We start from the raw sequence: 14,652 nt of genomic DNA on the forward strand, positions 1-14,652 counted from the left end.
ATATGGCCAGGGATGTTAATATGTAAACAAAAGGGCATGAAAACTGATGTAGGGATATTTACCAGTGGTGCATCAGAATGACAAAGGCGATTTATGGTACCCTCCACTGCCTGTCTCTGTTTTCATTGCTCCATGAAGTTGTGAGTATGTTAACTTTGTGTCCATTTATTGCCTGGCCTTTATCGTTTGCGTTGGCTTTTGATTAGCACTTTTGGGTCTTCGTGCATCGCTAACCCACCTCAAACTCAGCCTGAATACGTTTTTCTCAGGTAGCCATTCGAGTCCCAAGCCTGTGGTTTGTGATCAGTTTGATTTTTCAAATTAAATTCATGCAGAGTGACACTGCGGGTGGGACTGGCCCGCATGGCAGAGGCTGACGCACTGTGGAGGAGAGGGCTTGCACAGCTGTTTGTTTAAAGCAAATACCTGGACATGTGCCATGAGTTTGGTGGGGTCTCAGCTGAGTTCCCAGTGAAGAGGCAAACCAATCCCATTAACTAAGACAACTCTTCCCCGGTGCTGATGGCTGCTGCAGTCTCTCCTGGCTGGCTGGGCCATGGAGCGGGGGCACGCGCCTTACTCTAGCCCTCGGCTCCTTGGTGCAGCCACGCTCCCAGCAGCACAGGGCTCAGCTGTTCCAGCCAGATTGGAGTCACTGGCCACTTTGCTCAAGTGTTAAAAATGCAACATGGCGAATTAACTAAAAAGCAAAACATGAGATGCAAAAAAGCCCTAGCGCTGCTGCCAGGGGCTGTCCCGACATGCCGGGAGCACATCTCCCTTTCCCTAGCGCCGCTGCTGGGGGCTGTCCCGCATGCCAGGAGCTGCTGGTGGGGGCTGTCCCGACACGCCAGGAGCACGCCAGGAGCTGCTGCCAGGGGCTGTCCCGACATGCCAGGAGCACGTCTCCCTTCGCCCTAGCGACGCTAGACAACCTTGCTGAATATTTGCAGGCTGCCACTTTGGCTGGTTCTCAGACCTGCCTTGCTGCAGCTCCCACTTTGATCCTTTAATCTCCTGCCAGAGGGGTCTGAGCAGCAGCTCTGAAATGCCCTCCAGGGCAGCTTCAGATCCCAGCCGGGCAGCTTCCTCCCTGTCAGGTGGACAAACTGAGCTCAGGTGGGTTCCTCAGACCAGGTCTTAATCAGGCTGTTCGTTCTGCTCAGGGTTTGTGGGCAGAGACTCACGGGCTGTGGCTGCTCCGTGCCCGTGGTGTGCAGTATGTGCCACTCACATGGAGGGGAGATCAGCTGTTCTGAGGGGCTGTGAATGCTGGAGCCATGTTTCATGGGACATGAGCGCATTGAGCGGGCTGGCGGGGGGATATGTCAGATGGCTCATGGACTCTGCCTTTCCTCCAGCCTGCGCTCTTCCGTCTAAGAGAAACTCAGCAAATACAGACACGGTCTGAGACCACGTGCCTCTACCAAGCTGTCCTGCAGTGGCTCAGGAGCATGAATGGCAGCCTGTTAGTAAGCAGGGCACCAACCCCTGCTGGGCTGTGAGTGCCATGCTTGGATCTCGCCCGTCAATTATCACGTGTGAACTCCTCAGGCACCGTAAGGACCTAGCCATGGCCTCACAGGCAGTCCCCTGGGGCACTCTGATCTGTCTTGCCACCCAGGTGGGCCTGCCTTTGTGAGAGATGGTCCCTTACACCAAGAGTCACAGCAATATTCAGGTTACTCCCAGTCCCAAAGGACCGTCCCTTTCCCCAGGCTAAGTGCACCTCAGATCACACCCCAAAGATGACACGCGTAGCCAGTCCTACACTAACCTGTCTAAAGATTTATTCTGTAGAAAAGCAAATCCGAGTTACTCATACAGGTAAAGCAGGCAGACATACGCACACAAACGGGGGCCAGCCTTCAGTGTCAAAAAGTAACAGAAGCTTCTGTGCTACGCAAGCTCTGTATGGCCCACATGGCTAGGCCAGGCTGAGCAGCTGGGCCCCTTTTGCCTATGCCCAGCGATCCTTGTCCCATGCAAAGCAGCTTAAAGATCCAGTTCCTCCTTGTTAGGGGTTTTATTCCCTTCCCCGCTTCTACTTGGAGTTGAAACTCAGCTGATGGGAGGAATTCACAGTCGAGACTCATCCTAACAAGGTGGGGAGCGTAAACCACCAAGTCTTTTGTCCATGTTAAGGTTCCGCTCTAGTCTGTCTGGTGTGACTGGGCCTTCCTTGTGGGCTGGCGGTAACACCTGCTGGCGGGAACCAGCATTTCACACTAATCGCGCTCTCCCGTCCGGTCCTTACACAGTGACTGAGGCTGACAGCGCAAACGCTCAGCGATTACCTTACAGTGTGGGACAGTCTGACTGCGATCAACGCACGGAGCAACTCACAGCGATTCAATCCAGTCTAAACACAAAGCACATGCTGATAGTTCTGCTACCTATTTTAACAGCACTAGCCCTCGGGGAGACAGGCTGGTGCCCGCCATGTATCTGGCAGTGTTCAGTGGAGGCCTGGGGACCGCGGCATGAGCTGGCACCTGGCCTGCCAGTGTCACAGCCTTAAACCCCCAAGTGGCAGCAGGCTGCTTGGAGATCAGCGTGGCCACTCCCGAACGCATTGCATGGTGTCTAGGGACTCCGTGGGGCTTGTATTTCCTACCTAGCCAGAGCCGGGCCGGGGCCAGGCATCAGAAGACTGAGCAACTGCGCAGGGCCTTGAGAGGCTCGAGCAGGCCCCCTATCGGCTATATTATTATTCCTTTCATGAGAACTTGCCTGTTTTCGTAGTGGCTCCTCCGCTCTGGCTAAGCACGAGCCGCTGCACTGGCTCGTGGTTCGGGCGGCAGAGGGGCTGGTGGCAGTTCTGCAAACCAATCACGCGCTGGTGCAATCGACATGCATTCGGCTTCGTGCAGCCGAGCAGGAAAAAAGAGTGGCTTCTGCGCATTGCGCAGAATCACTGCAAGCTGTGACTGATATCGGGGGGGGTTCCCCGGACAGGGGTAGGGTGGGAAAGATGTGTCCTGTCCTTCACAGAACCATAAAGAAATGTACCTGCAGACTCCCCCTAGAAGGGGCACACCATTATCCTTTTCTGATGGGTAGGGAAACTTAGGCACAGAGGCAGGACGAGACTTGTGTGAGATCAGCCAGTGAGTTAGCGGCAGAGCTGGGAATAGGGCCCAGGAGTCTTGCATCCCAGGGCTGAGATTTGGTCACAATACTCTGCTCCTTAGCAGTGAGCGCTGAGGGGCAGAGGAGGGTGGATGGGGGAGTGTGTTAGACGCCTGGGGAGGGCAGAAGGGGTTTTATGGTCAATCTTGGGTGAACAGTACAGACCTCGGCAGGGGTTCAGACAACATGACTCCCACAGTCCCTTCTAACCCTGTGGTTCTATGGTCCCTTGCCCTGTTTGGCCGGGACACTTCAGTCCCATCACTAGACCATCTACCAGCCCAGAGCTTGGTCTCTGGGCGAGGCAGCCCCCTTAGGTCCCAATCCTGCACCTGATTCTGTGTGGGCCCAGAGGGGCTCAGCAGAGCGGAGAGGGGCTGGAGCGCAGGGGGGCCCATCTCCAGGGCGACCTTCCTCCTCCATTGGTCTATTGCTGCCCAGTACCCAGGCGCTGTGGAGCATATGGAGGAAGGACAGAGCCACACCTGGGCAAAGCAGGGTTAAATGCTTCCACTATGCCCAGTGCTGATCTCTGGCAGGGGTGCTGCGGCCTACCATGCCCAGGGCTGGGCTCAGGGTCCCTATCGCCACGGGAGGGTGCTTGGGGCTCGGCCAGTCTCCTGAGTTCGCCTGGTGCTACATGCCCAGGTTCCTGCTGCAGTACTCCACGTAGTCAAACTCCTCGATGGTGAAAGTCACCCGGCTCCATTGCTTGGGCTGTTTGTTCCCGTCTGGCGTCGCCACCACAAAGTTTTTGATGGAGAGGATGGGCAGCGTCACGCTGCGGTAGATCATCTCCATGCCCCAGGCCTGCATGGACAGACGGGAGACACATCACTCAGACAGAGAGTCAGGATCCACCGCAAATCGCCGGGAGCAAACAGTCGCACGTCTGGGCGACAGGGTTTAGAATCTAACCCCAGGGCTGAACTGTACAAACAGCTCCTACTTATATCCAGGGGAGTATATATACACCTTATCCCCACCCGCCCAGTCACAAACAGACTGACACGTGCACACAGACACTCACTCCCACATCCAGCCATTGGCGCTTGGGTGTAAGTTTAATGCGGAAAAACTCACACTGGAAATACATCGCCCATTCTGAAATGTGGATAATTAGCCATCGGAACAGACCCCACTATTGCCAATTCCCGGGATTTAATATTTGATGCTTTCCTTAAAGCCCCAGCTCTTGGAGTCATGCGATATCGGGGGGAATCTCACCTTCCCCTTAAAATAAAAAGGAAGTTTCTAGCCGTCATGGCTGTGCAGAAAAGCTGGGGGGAGGGGAGCTGTGACCCCTAAAGGCTCAGAAACCCCCTTTTAAAAACCTCATGGTTTTTGAACATTTGGGGCTGGCAGCCTGGGATCCCCAAGGGATGTGTGGATTCTCCGTCACATGGGCTCTGTACATGCAGACTGGACGCATTTCCAGTTCGACCCCAGTGCCTGCTTACGCAGCAGGTGAGAGTCACCTGTGAAAGCAGCTAACAGCCCTGCCCAGCCCCAGCGTGTGTCTCAGCCACATACCCACCTGGCCGCAGCTCGCACAGCTGATGCTGCCCCCCGGTTTCCAGTCCTTGAAGTTGCGGGGAATCTCCACGTTGTTGGACGTGGTGTTGTAGTAAATCCTGCGGGAAATACAACAAGAGCCGTTGCCATAAGGAGCTACGCAGAGGGTGCCTGTGAGCCAAGGGTGCAGAGTTCCCAAGCGGAGCCAGCACACAGCCACCTGGGGAGGGGAGCTCCCCGCCCTCTGCCCCGGAGAGGGACAATCCCAGACCCAAGTACGGCCAAGCTGCTCCCTGGATCTGTCCCTAGAGCGGACGGGAAGGACCCCGGCCTGATGGGGCCGACAGACGGGTCTCTCCAGGATCTTGCTGGGAGAGGCTGCAAAGCTGACCCCGCAGGGAGTCCCAGGGCTGAGTGAGGGGCCAGCGGGGCTGCCAGGCCGGGGGCCTCAGCGCAGAGCGAGAGAGAGGGCTGAGGGCAGGGGCTCGGGGAACTTCTACTGCAGCATCAAACATGCCTGTGCTAGCGACTGTCCCCAGTGGGGGCTGGAGGTTGCTGCCCAGCTCCACACAGTGAACGGCCGGGTGCCCCGGAGGACATGGGCAGGGCTCCCCTCCCCAGTCCCCATCCCCCCAGTCCCGCCCTCACTTGAAGTCCGGGTTGACGTTGACATGGTGCATCTTCTCCACGGTGCGCAGGTCGCTGCCGTGGCACACGGCCATGTTGCAGTTTATGCAGTGGAGGCGGACGGCGTCCGGGTCGTGCAGCTGCCGCTTCTGGTTGCCTTCAGCCTTCTTCACCTTCCGGCTAATGATGGCGCTTCGCTGCAGGTCTGTGATCTGGCAGAGGGGAGGGGCAGCTCAGCGGAGGTGCGACAGGAACACAACGCGAGCGAGACACCCACAGACACGCAGCAAGAGGCACCACCAGCCCCCTCAGCTCCACTCCGTCCCCTCCCCATCGCTGCCTCCATCTCCGGCCTGGGACCTGCTGCCACCCACCACCCCACGGGGCGGGCACTTGGGGCCTTAGCACAAAAACACAGGCTGTCTGAGCACCGTGGCTGGGGTGGAGAACGGGGCCTCAGGCCCCAGCTGGCTCAGTGCACAGGGAACCCCAGTCTGCACCAGGAGCATGGACACGGGTCAGGAGCTGCTGGCCCCCAGGGCTGTGCCGAATGCCAGCCCCTCACCGTGTCCCGGTACTCCTTCTCCGGCATGGCCTGCACCTCTTCGATGACTCTTTGCATGAGCTCCTCCAAGGTCTCGTTCAGCCGCTCCCGCGACACCTCCTTGCTGTTGGCCTTGGCGAGGACAGAGTACAGACTGTTCTCGGCGCGGGCGCGGCCCCTGGCCTGTGTAAACAGGGACGCGCAGTGGGGTCACACTTGGGGTCAGCTCAGGACAGAGCCCCGGGGAAAGCGCTGGCAGTGCCCCTCCCCGCACCCCGCCCAGGAGTGGGGGGATGGGAGGTCTGCAACACCCCCCAGCGAGGGGGTTGGGTGAACGCTGAGCCCAGTAGGTGCGGGCGGATCCGCCATCCCCTGGTGCTGCTGGCAGATAGCACTGGGGATGGAAGGCCTCATGGGTGCAGCCCCCCCCCGAGCGTGCCTTGACCCTGGCCTGCAGGGAGCACCCCTAGAGAGGAGTGGGGGGTCTGGTCTCCGTGCCCCATGTTGTCCTGGCCTCAGCACACAGCTGAGCACCGCTTGGGCTCCAGTGAGAGGGACCCAGCTGCGAACGGCACTCAGCAGGACTCCAGGGAGCCGGGGGCCGGGTGTGTGTCAGACAGACCCAGACGGGTGGGCCTGGGACAGGCGGCTTCCCCCTGCAGCCCACGCAGCCCAGCCTAGTGCTCAGTCCCTCGGAGCCAGGAGGGAAGGATCCGGGGAACAAGGCCCGGGGAGCAGCCGGCTACCTGCACCATGGCGATCTCGTTGGTCATCAGCCCATAGCGAACCACGATGTTGCATTCTGGGATGTCCAGGCCCTCCTCGGCCACGCTCGTGGAGAAGAGCAGGTTGAGGTCTCCCTTGCGGAACAACTTGATCACGTCTTGCTGCTCGTTCTGGGAAGAGAGAAGGGACGGAGCTGTTTCTGCCCACCGTGGGCCAGGCTCTGGCGCCGCAGGGAACCCAGGCCCGCAGCGATGCCAGGCAGGCCCCTAAGCAATTGCCCAACCGCCAGGCTAAAGGACAACAGGGAATCTTGGAAAGATGGGACCTGGGACACAGTCTGAAGCTGCAGCTCTGCATGGGGACTCCCCAGGACACAGCTCCAGGACCCCCCCAGCCACGACAGGGCGAGAATCACAAGGATTAAAGCTACTGACTTGTCCCTTCCCTCCCAAGTGTGAGGGGACAGGTCCCCCACGCTTCCTTCTGCTCACCCAGTGGGGTGGGTGGGGCAGGACCTAGTGGTTAGAACACAGGAGGGGGCGGGAGTCAGGACTCCTGGGTTCTTTTCCCCACTCTTGGAGGTGAGGGGACTCCAGAGTTCTCTTCTCCCAGCTGCGAGAGGAGACTGGGTTCCAGTGGGGTAGAGCTTGGGGGTCAGGACACCTGGGTTCTCTTTCCAGCTCTGTCATCAGCCTGGGAAGCACGGCACTTCCTTCTTTGTGCCTCCGTTTCTCACTCTTTCCCGTGGCCTCCCTCAAGAGGGGTGTGTGTGTGTGCAAAGCACGTGGAGCTCCTGGGCTGAGAAGAGCCGTGCAGGGCACAGTTGCCTTCAGCACCGTCTGCCCCCTCCCTCCCAGCCACCCACCTGGGTCATGTGCTTGGTCTGGTTGCTGTAGCCGGCTCCAGTCAGGACAGCTGCCTTAATGCCCAGTCTCGCCAGCTTCGCGTTCTCCTGGACCCACTTGTGCAGGGCGTGGGCGCTCTGGCGCGTCCTGGTGAAGATGATGCCGCGGGAGTGGCCCAGGGTCTGGAACTGCTCCTGGAGGATCTCCTTCAGCTTGCTCAACTTGGGGTTCTCGTAGCGCGGGTCGCTGGCCAGAGCCAGCAGGGCTGCCTTGATCTCTGCAGCGGAGCAGAGCGTGCAGGCAGGTGAGAGCTGCAGCTCTGAGCCAGCGAGCCCCAGGGCACACGCACCCTGGCCCAGGAGTCAAACCAGGGCCTGCAGCGCTAAGAACACAGACTTCTACTGCTGAAGTGAAAGGAGCGACTCTATTAGCTCAGCTGTAGGCTCTTGTCCACTCCTGGGGACCAGCCTCCGCCCCATGGGTTACATTAATCCTAACGTTTCTCAAGGGGCTCGTCACATGTAATGTACAGCTGGCAGTGAGTCCTCCCGGAGATAGATCCCATGCACCCAGCACTGCGAGGGGCAGCGTGGCCTAGCAGTCAGGGCACTGGCCTGGGAGTCAGGACACATAGGTTCTAGTCCCAGTTCTGCCACCGGCCTGCCTGGCAGGTACCTGGGGAGGGTTCTCTGACCTGCCCTATGCAGGAGCCCGGCCTAGATGAGCACATTGGGCCTTGCTGACCCCTCCGCCCCACACCATATCCTGCCTCTAGCCCTTACCCTCGAAGGTGCTGACGAGGAAGCGCTCCGTGGGGTCCTGCAGAAGCTTGGTGGCCTTTTCCAGCTGGTAGAACTCGTCCAGGGCACTGAAGGCATCGATCATGCGCACCGTGTCATTGATCAGCAGCGCGTCGTTGTACTTCCGCAGGTGCATGGCGCACGTGCGCTTCTTACGGCAGAACGACTGGGCTCCTGGAACAAAACCACTGTAGCAATGGCTGAGAGCCAATCCCAGTGCCTTGGGCAGTCACTGAGAGCGGGGCCAGTGTGGGGATCGGGCTCAGGACTCCTGGGTTCTATTCCTGGCTCTAGGAGGGGTGTATCTAGTGTTAGAGCAGGGGGGGGGGCTGGGAGCCAGGACGCCTGGGTTCTATTCCTGGCTCTGGGAGGGGCGTATCTAGTGTTAGAGCGGGGGGGTGGAGGGGGCTGGGAGCCAGGACTCCTGGGTTCTATTCCCGGCTCTGGGAGGGGTGTATCTGGTGTTAGAGCGGGGGGCTGGGAGCCAGGACTCCTGGGTTCTATTCCCAGCTCTGGGAGGGGTGTATCTAGTGTTAGAGCGGGGGCGGGGGGCTGGGAGCCAGGACGCCTGGGTTCTATTCCCGGCTCTGGGAGGGGTGTATCTGGTGTTAGAGCGGGGGGGGCGGGCTGGGAGCCAGGACGCCTGGGTTCTATTCCCGGCTCTGGGAGGGGTGTATCTGGTGTTAGAGCGGGGGGGGGCGGGCTGGGAGCCAGGATGCCTGGGTTCTGTTCCGGCTCTGGGAAGAAAGCATGTGTCAAAGGCCCATTACACAATGAGGAGGAAAAGGCAACAACAGAAAATGCCACAATGGCTCAGTAACCTGGCTCAGTCCCCCGCAGCAGCCAGGGTGCGGGATCAGAAGCCCCAGGCTATCCCACGGGAGGGGCAGGGTAATTCCTTCCCTGGGGTCACTTTGGACCTCAGCGCATGGGGCTGCACAATCCTTGGGATCAGGTTCATGGCTTGGGTCCCTGCAGGCACCATTCCACGCAAAAACCCTACAGGGCTATTAACTTCCCTCCCACCCTGCAGCAGGGAGTCCCACAGCTAAGGGACATGCTGCAGGCAGCATTCTGCCCTCTCGCAAGCGCTGTCATTGGGATCTGCGTGGGTGCCCGTTCTGGAGCTCAGGTGGTTTATCTAGGCCATTCGTGTGTAGATACAGCAACGCCTGGAGGGATCTCGTTGTGCTGGGCATTGCGTGGACATGTTAGAAGAGACCAGACCTGCCCCTAAGAGCACTCAGTTGGAAGAGGCAACGCAAAGGGAGGATCGTTATCGCCATGTTACAGGTGGGGAAACTGAGGCACAGCACAATGAACTGACTTGCCCAATGCCAGGCGGAGCTGGGAACTGAATCCAGAGCTCCCGAGTCCCAATCCAATGCCTGAGCCACAAACTCAACCTTCCTCCCGCTAATTAGCTCTCGACTTCTATGGCTCCTCTCAACCCGTTAACCCCTCCCCTGCACTGGCACACAGCCCCTCACCTTCCTTCCCCAGCTCGACAACGCACTGCTCGTAGCTCTGCGTGCCGAAGTCCTGTGGCAGGTCACGAATGTCCAGGTACTGGTGGATGTGGGCCATGGTCTCCTTCAGCTTCCTGCCCAAGGGATCCTGGGGAGCAGAGCGTGGCAGGGAGCTCAGAGGGGAAGGCTGCTGCCCATGGCATGCCCCGAGGGCACAGTGCAAGCTGGGTCGCAGGCTGGGAGCACCAGGGACCCCGCTGATTACGGGATGGGCTCGGCCACCCCTCCCAGACCCTGACCTTAGCAGAGCTGACTGAGGGGTTTAAACTCCCAAGGGCTGTCGCTGGTCTCCCCTGCAGTGAGATCTCTCCCTTTTCCCCTGGGGTCTGTGCCCATGTGCAGCCCTGAGAGCCCTTTACCTGCGGCCTCTCCTGGGACACGTCGTACTGCTTCCTGGGCTGAGGGACTTCAGCCTCCAGGTGGACACGGTGCTTCTGGGATGACATGATTTTGGCGGTGTCCAGGTTGGCGCAGATCTAAAAGGGTTAAACACCCCCCCATCCCGAGAGCCGTATGACCCACATGCCGTGGATGCACTGAGCTGGGTCAATGGGTCCCAGTCAATGGAGGGGGGTGGGTACCATCAGCATGGGCACATCTGGCACCAGCAGCCACTCACCACCCCACACCCTAGGGACGTCCCCCGACAGACGCCGGAGGGAACAACACTGCAGCTCTGTGACCCATGTGGCTGCTGTGGCTAGAATCTCAGGTCCCAGGCGACCAGAAGCCAAGGAGATGGGCTCCCTTGGCGGGACAGTTTGCGCGGCCCCAATTCCTGCTCCAAGGGCCTTTTCCAGCAGCCAAAAGACAAGCCTGGTGCAATCTCAGGGGGGTTCCCCAGTTCCTGGGCCACCGGGGTGGCAGCCAGCCATGTCCCCGACTTAGCTGGGACGGAGGGGTGAGGAACGCTCCACTCACCTGCAGGATGTGCTGCCTGGCCCCCTGGACGCTGGTGGCCCCCCCGGTGCCGGGTGAGGCAGTGAGGCCCAGGATCTGTGGCAGCTTCCGCTGGCCTCTCAGCTTGCGCTCCAGGTAATCCTCCATGATCTGGTTGTAGACGCCGTCCTTGTGGGTGTGGTGGCATTCGTCAATCACCAGCAGGGAGAAATCTGCCCGGGGAGATGGGGCTGAGCCAAGCTGACCGGAGCGAGGCTAACTGGGGGGGAGGCTTTGGAAGGAGGGGAAGTGACTAGGGTGCTTGCTGGGGACCCGGGGTCAGTTCCCAGATTTGCCACAGACTCCCTGGTGTGCCTTGGGCACATCACTTAGCCTCTGTCGGCTGCAATCCCTGGCTGCCAAATAGAGATAGACTCATAGACTTTAGGGTCAGAAGGGACCAATATGATCATCTAGTCTGGCCCCCTGCACAAAGCAGGCCACAGAATCTCACCCATCCACTTCTATAACAAACCCCTAACCTGTGTCTGAGTTATTGAAGTCCTCAAATTGTGGTTTGAAGACCTCGAACTGCAGAGAATCCTCCAGCAAGTGACCCATGCCCCACGCTGCAGAGGAAGGCGAAAAACCTCCAGGGCCTCTGCCAATCTGCCCTGGAGGAAAATTCCTTCCCAACCCCAAATATGGTGATCAGCTAAACCCTGAGCATGTGATAACAGGACTGGGAGGATTTTGAGGCTCACATGCTTCGGCGAGGGGACCATATGGGCAGGTGGACAGAGCGGGGGTCTGCTCTGCGAGGTGACCAGGAACTGCCAAGGGCAGGGGGAATGACACTGTCTTTTCTGCCTCCCACGGACTCCAGATCAAATGTGTGCAGTTTTACAAAACACCGGCACTAGCCCTTCGGCCTCTCCATCTCCAAGGCAAGGCAGCCTCCCTGCTGCCCCCACTGTATCAACAGGGAATGAATCGGCCACCCAGGGCTCCCCTGTCCAGGGACCAGCCCTTTTCCCTCACTCCCACCATCTCCAGTTCCCAGGAGCTGAGAGTCAAGCTGGGTTTTCTTGCTGGCCTGTGCACGGTCAGCAGTAACGAAAGGCCAGATGATTCTGGTTAACACCAGCTGAGCGACATGGGCACACAAGCTGGGGATCCGGCCCCGAGATCCCAGCCCCACATGGGCCAGGTCCCATCTCACCGGGCTCCTACCTGTCAGCTCCACATGCATGTCCTTGTCCTGGCTGGTCAGGGCGTTCTGCAGGATCTTTGCCGTGCAGATCACCACGTCATTCAGCTTCACCTCCTTGGAGAAGAAGAATTTCTGGTCGCTGTCGCTGCTGATGGCCGTGACCCGGAAGCGATCCTGCAGCACGAGGAATTCCTGCGTGTAGTGCTGCTCCACCAGGTGCACCTGGCGACCCAACACGCAGGAGACGCCCTGTAAGGCTTGTGTGCTGAACAGCAGCCACTCAGAAGCTCCCCCGAGCTAAGTGTGGGGTGGAGAGCAGGGCCTGCGGAGAGCCCTGGCTGCTGAGCTGAGCAACTTCCCATGGACAACAGAGGCAAGGCAGCGCTGCCCCTGCCCAACCCGAGCCTGCCACACCCTGCCTGTCTAGGGGGCTCAAGCGTAGAGCTGGCATTCGGGGACCCTCCCTCCTTCGCATGGGGCATCGGCAGCTTTTGAACACAGGACCTTCAGCACAGCCCTCTCTATCTCTGGAGCTAACAGGGTAATGCCCTTAGCTAGCAGCAGTAGTAGGCGGTTATCTTCACATGGACCAGCTATGCAGCGAGCACAGCACACAGTGCTGGGGTGCCATGGGGGAGGATGGGTGGCCACAAGGCCTGGCAGCTGGGCATGCTGGGACTGAGCCAGCTCTCAGCTGCCTGGGCAGAGGGGGAGGTGGGCATCTTTTGCCCGCTTGCTTTCCCACCCCCTGCGTGAACATAGCTCCCCCACCTGGCACCAAGTCCACCCCCTTGAGACCGGGAGGCCAGCCTGATGCAGGTGATTAGCCCCAATGCCCGCTGCCCCCGTCCATCCAGCAACCATCCAGCGAACGTGGGGACTTGGCCCACACAGTTCCTCCGTAGCATGTCTGTTTGCAAAGACCTGGGGTGGGGGCGGCTCCTCAATCTGGCTGGTTCTGCCTCCGGCTGCAGCCCCAGCATGTCCCGCCTACCCCTCATGTCTGCCCACAGACAGGCCGAAGGGTGCTCCTTGCAGGCCAGATTGGGAGAATCAGCCCCATCCCGGTATGAGCATTGCCCAGCCCCACACCCCAGGCAGTGCAACTCCAGTCTCACCCTGTTCACCAGCACAGCCACTTTGGCCCGCTCCCGGGTCTCCAGGTGCCTCTTGCACACGTAGGCAGCTGCCCGGGTCTTCCCTGCACCCGTGGGCAGCCAGATGATGATGTTCTCGCCCTCCAGGGCGGGCAGGATCACTTCCCACTGGTAGTCACGCAGCTCCATGTGGGCAGGCACTAGGCGCCTGCAGGAAGCACAGAGCCAGTGTGAAGGGGGCAAAGCTAGTGTCAGCATGGACAAAGCAAGGGTGACTAGCCCCCCACCCTGCCCTCCAACCCCTCCCCACCCCCTGCCCAGCCCCCAATCCTTCCATCCCCCCTTCACCCCGCCTGGCAGCAGGCAGAGACCGGTCAGGTCAGACAGGAGCCTGGGCCACTGAGTCACCCACCGCTGCCCCCAGCCCCCCACCATGGACCCACAGGGTTAGAAGGTACCACAAGGGCAGCTCGTCTGACCCCCCAGCGCCCGTGAGCCTGGGCAGGACGCCTGTGCCAGCCAGCGGCCCCTCAGGCACCCCCAGGCGGAGGGCGAGGGCAGGGCTGGGCGGCAGGAGCAGGCAGGCACTTCTTGCCAAGCAGCACCCCTCTCCACCCAGAATCACCCCGCTTGCAAATGGACCCAGGCGAGTCGCCTGCTCCCCACAGGCCTGGCAGCTGCTGCCTCTGCCAGGGGCTCTGCCCGCCCCACCAGACACCCTCCGAGCCTGAAAGCAAAACCTTTCCAGGGGCCCCAGCCAGGGGGGTCTCAGCAGCTCCGCTCCCTGGAGCCTGGAGCCTGGCACCCGCCTCTTGCCAGGTGAGTCTGGGCCAGGGCCAGGGGTGCTGGAACTCGGGGGGCTGGGAGGGGCTGCAGCACCCTCCCCCCGGCTTGAAGTGGTTTCTATTATACCCAGGGTTTAGTTTGGTTCAATGGCTCTTAGCACCCCTCCCCCTCCATACATGTTATTCCAGCCCCCCTGCGCCGGGCACATGTAACCCGAATTACACCGACCTGGATCCACGAACCGAGTCACAAAGCAAGCGCGGGGCTCGGCTACACCGCAGTGAATCCGCCGGCTGGCCAGCCGCCGTGCCAGCTGGAGCCCCCCTCGGGGAGCCCCCAGCCCAGCTGTCACAGGCAGAAATCGAAACTGAATCCAGCGCCCAGATCCTGGGGAGGGCAGCACCCTCCGGCCCACCCCAGCCAGCCCCGGGAGCAGCAACTCCTCGGCGCCCGGCATTAAAACAGCCCAGTGAACGCTGGGCCTCCTGAGCAACAGGAGCCGGGATAAGCCAGAAAATAGCGTGTTGCCGCTGTGTAGATCCAGGGCTCGCTCACACCTCGGCTAGTGGGTGCAGACGTGGTCGCCCCAGCTCAGAAAACCATCGCTTGGGATTGGAAAAGGTTCAGAGAAGGGCAGCAAAAATAATTAAGAACGTGGGACAGCTGCCGTCTGAGGGGAGGTTAATGAGCGTGGGACTGTTCAGCTCGGGAGAGAGACGAGTGAGGGGGTCTGTAAAATCCTGGCTGCTGTGGAGATGGTTACCAGGGAAGTGTTATTTACGCCTTCTCAGAATACAGGGATGTGACGAACTAGGAATGTTCTTAATGTTTCCTCTGAATACTGTGTTGGTGCCTCAGTGTCCCCATGGCAGTTCTTAAGTATCTGGCAGAGCAAAGGGCCAGTGCACCTAAATGCCGGACACTCTGTCTCCTAGCAACTGATGGCCTTGGTCCCTCCT

General features: G+C 59.9%; 1 protein-coding gene and 1 long non-coding RNA gene across 5 annotated transcripts in view; one reads left to right on the top strand and one right to left on the bottom strand.

Annotated features, from left to right (window-relative positions):
- The window catches only part of LOC127040482 (uncharacterized), a 29,773-nt gene that overhangs the window by 11,560 nt on the left and 3,561 nt on the right, over positions 1-14,652 (top strand). The window lies entirely within an intron of this gene.
- Positions 1,769-13,939, bottom strand: DHX58 (DExH-box helicase 58). 4 transcript variants are annotated; one of them, XM_050934594.1, is made up of 13 exons: positions 13,922-13,939; positions 12,929-13,115; positions 11,831-12,032; positions 10,640-10,830; positions 10,078-10,194; positions 9,680-9,806; positions 8,172-8,363; positions 7,410-7,666; positions 6,565-6,714; positions 5,840-6,001; positions 5,296-5,486; positions 4,670-4,766; positions 1,769-3,942 (listed from the first exon to the last, which is right to left on the bottom strand). In XM_050934594.1, exons 2-13 carry the CDS (start codon positions 13,094-13,096, stop codon positions 3,769-3,771), a joined length of 2,028 nt encoding a protein of 675 aa, XP_050790551.1. In that variant the 5' UTR covers positions 13,097-13,115; positions 13,922-13,939; the 3' UTR covers positions 1,769-3,768. The 4 variants fall into 4 exon arrangements, with proteins under 4 accessions (XP_050790551.1, XP_050790549.1, XP_050790550.1 ...); XM_050934592.1 differs by lacking the exon at positions 13,922-13,939 and adding an exon at positions 13,366-13,625; XM_050934593.1 differs by lacking the exon at positions 13,922-13,939 and adding an exon at positions 13,533-13,611.

This window comes from Gopherus flavomarginatus, chromosome 25 (genome assembly GCF_025201925.1).
Source record: "Gopherus flavomarginatus isolate rGopFla2 chromosome 25, rGopFla2.mat.asm, whole genome shotgun sequence".
Lineage (NCBI taxonomy): Eukaryota > Metazoa > Chordata > Testudines > Testudinidae > Gopherus > Gopherus flavomarginatus.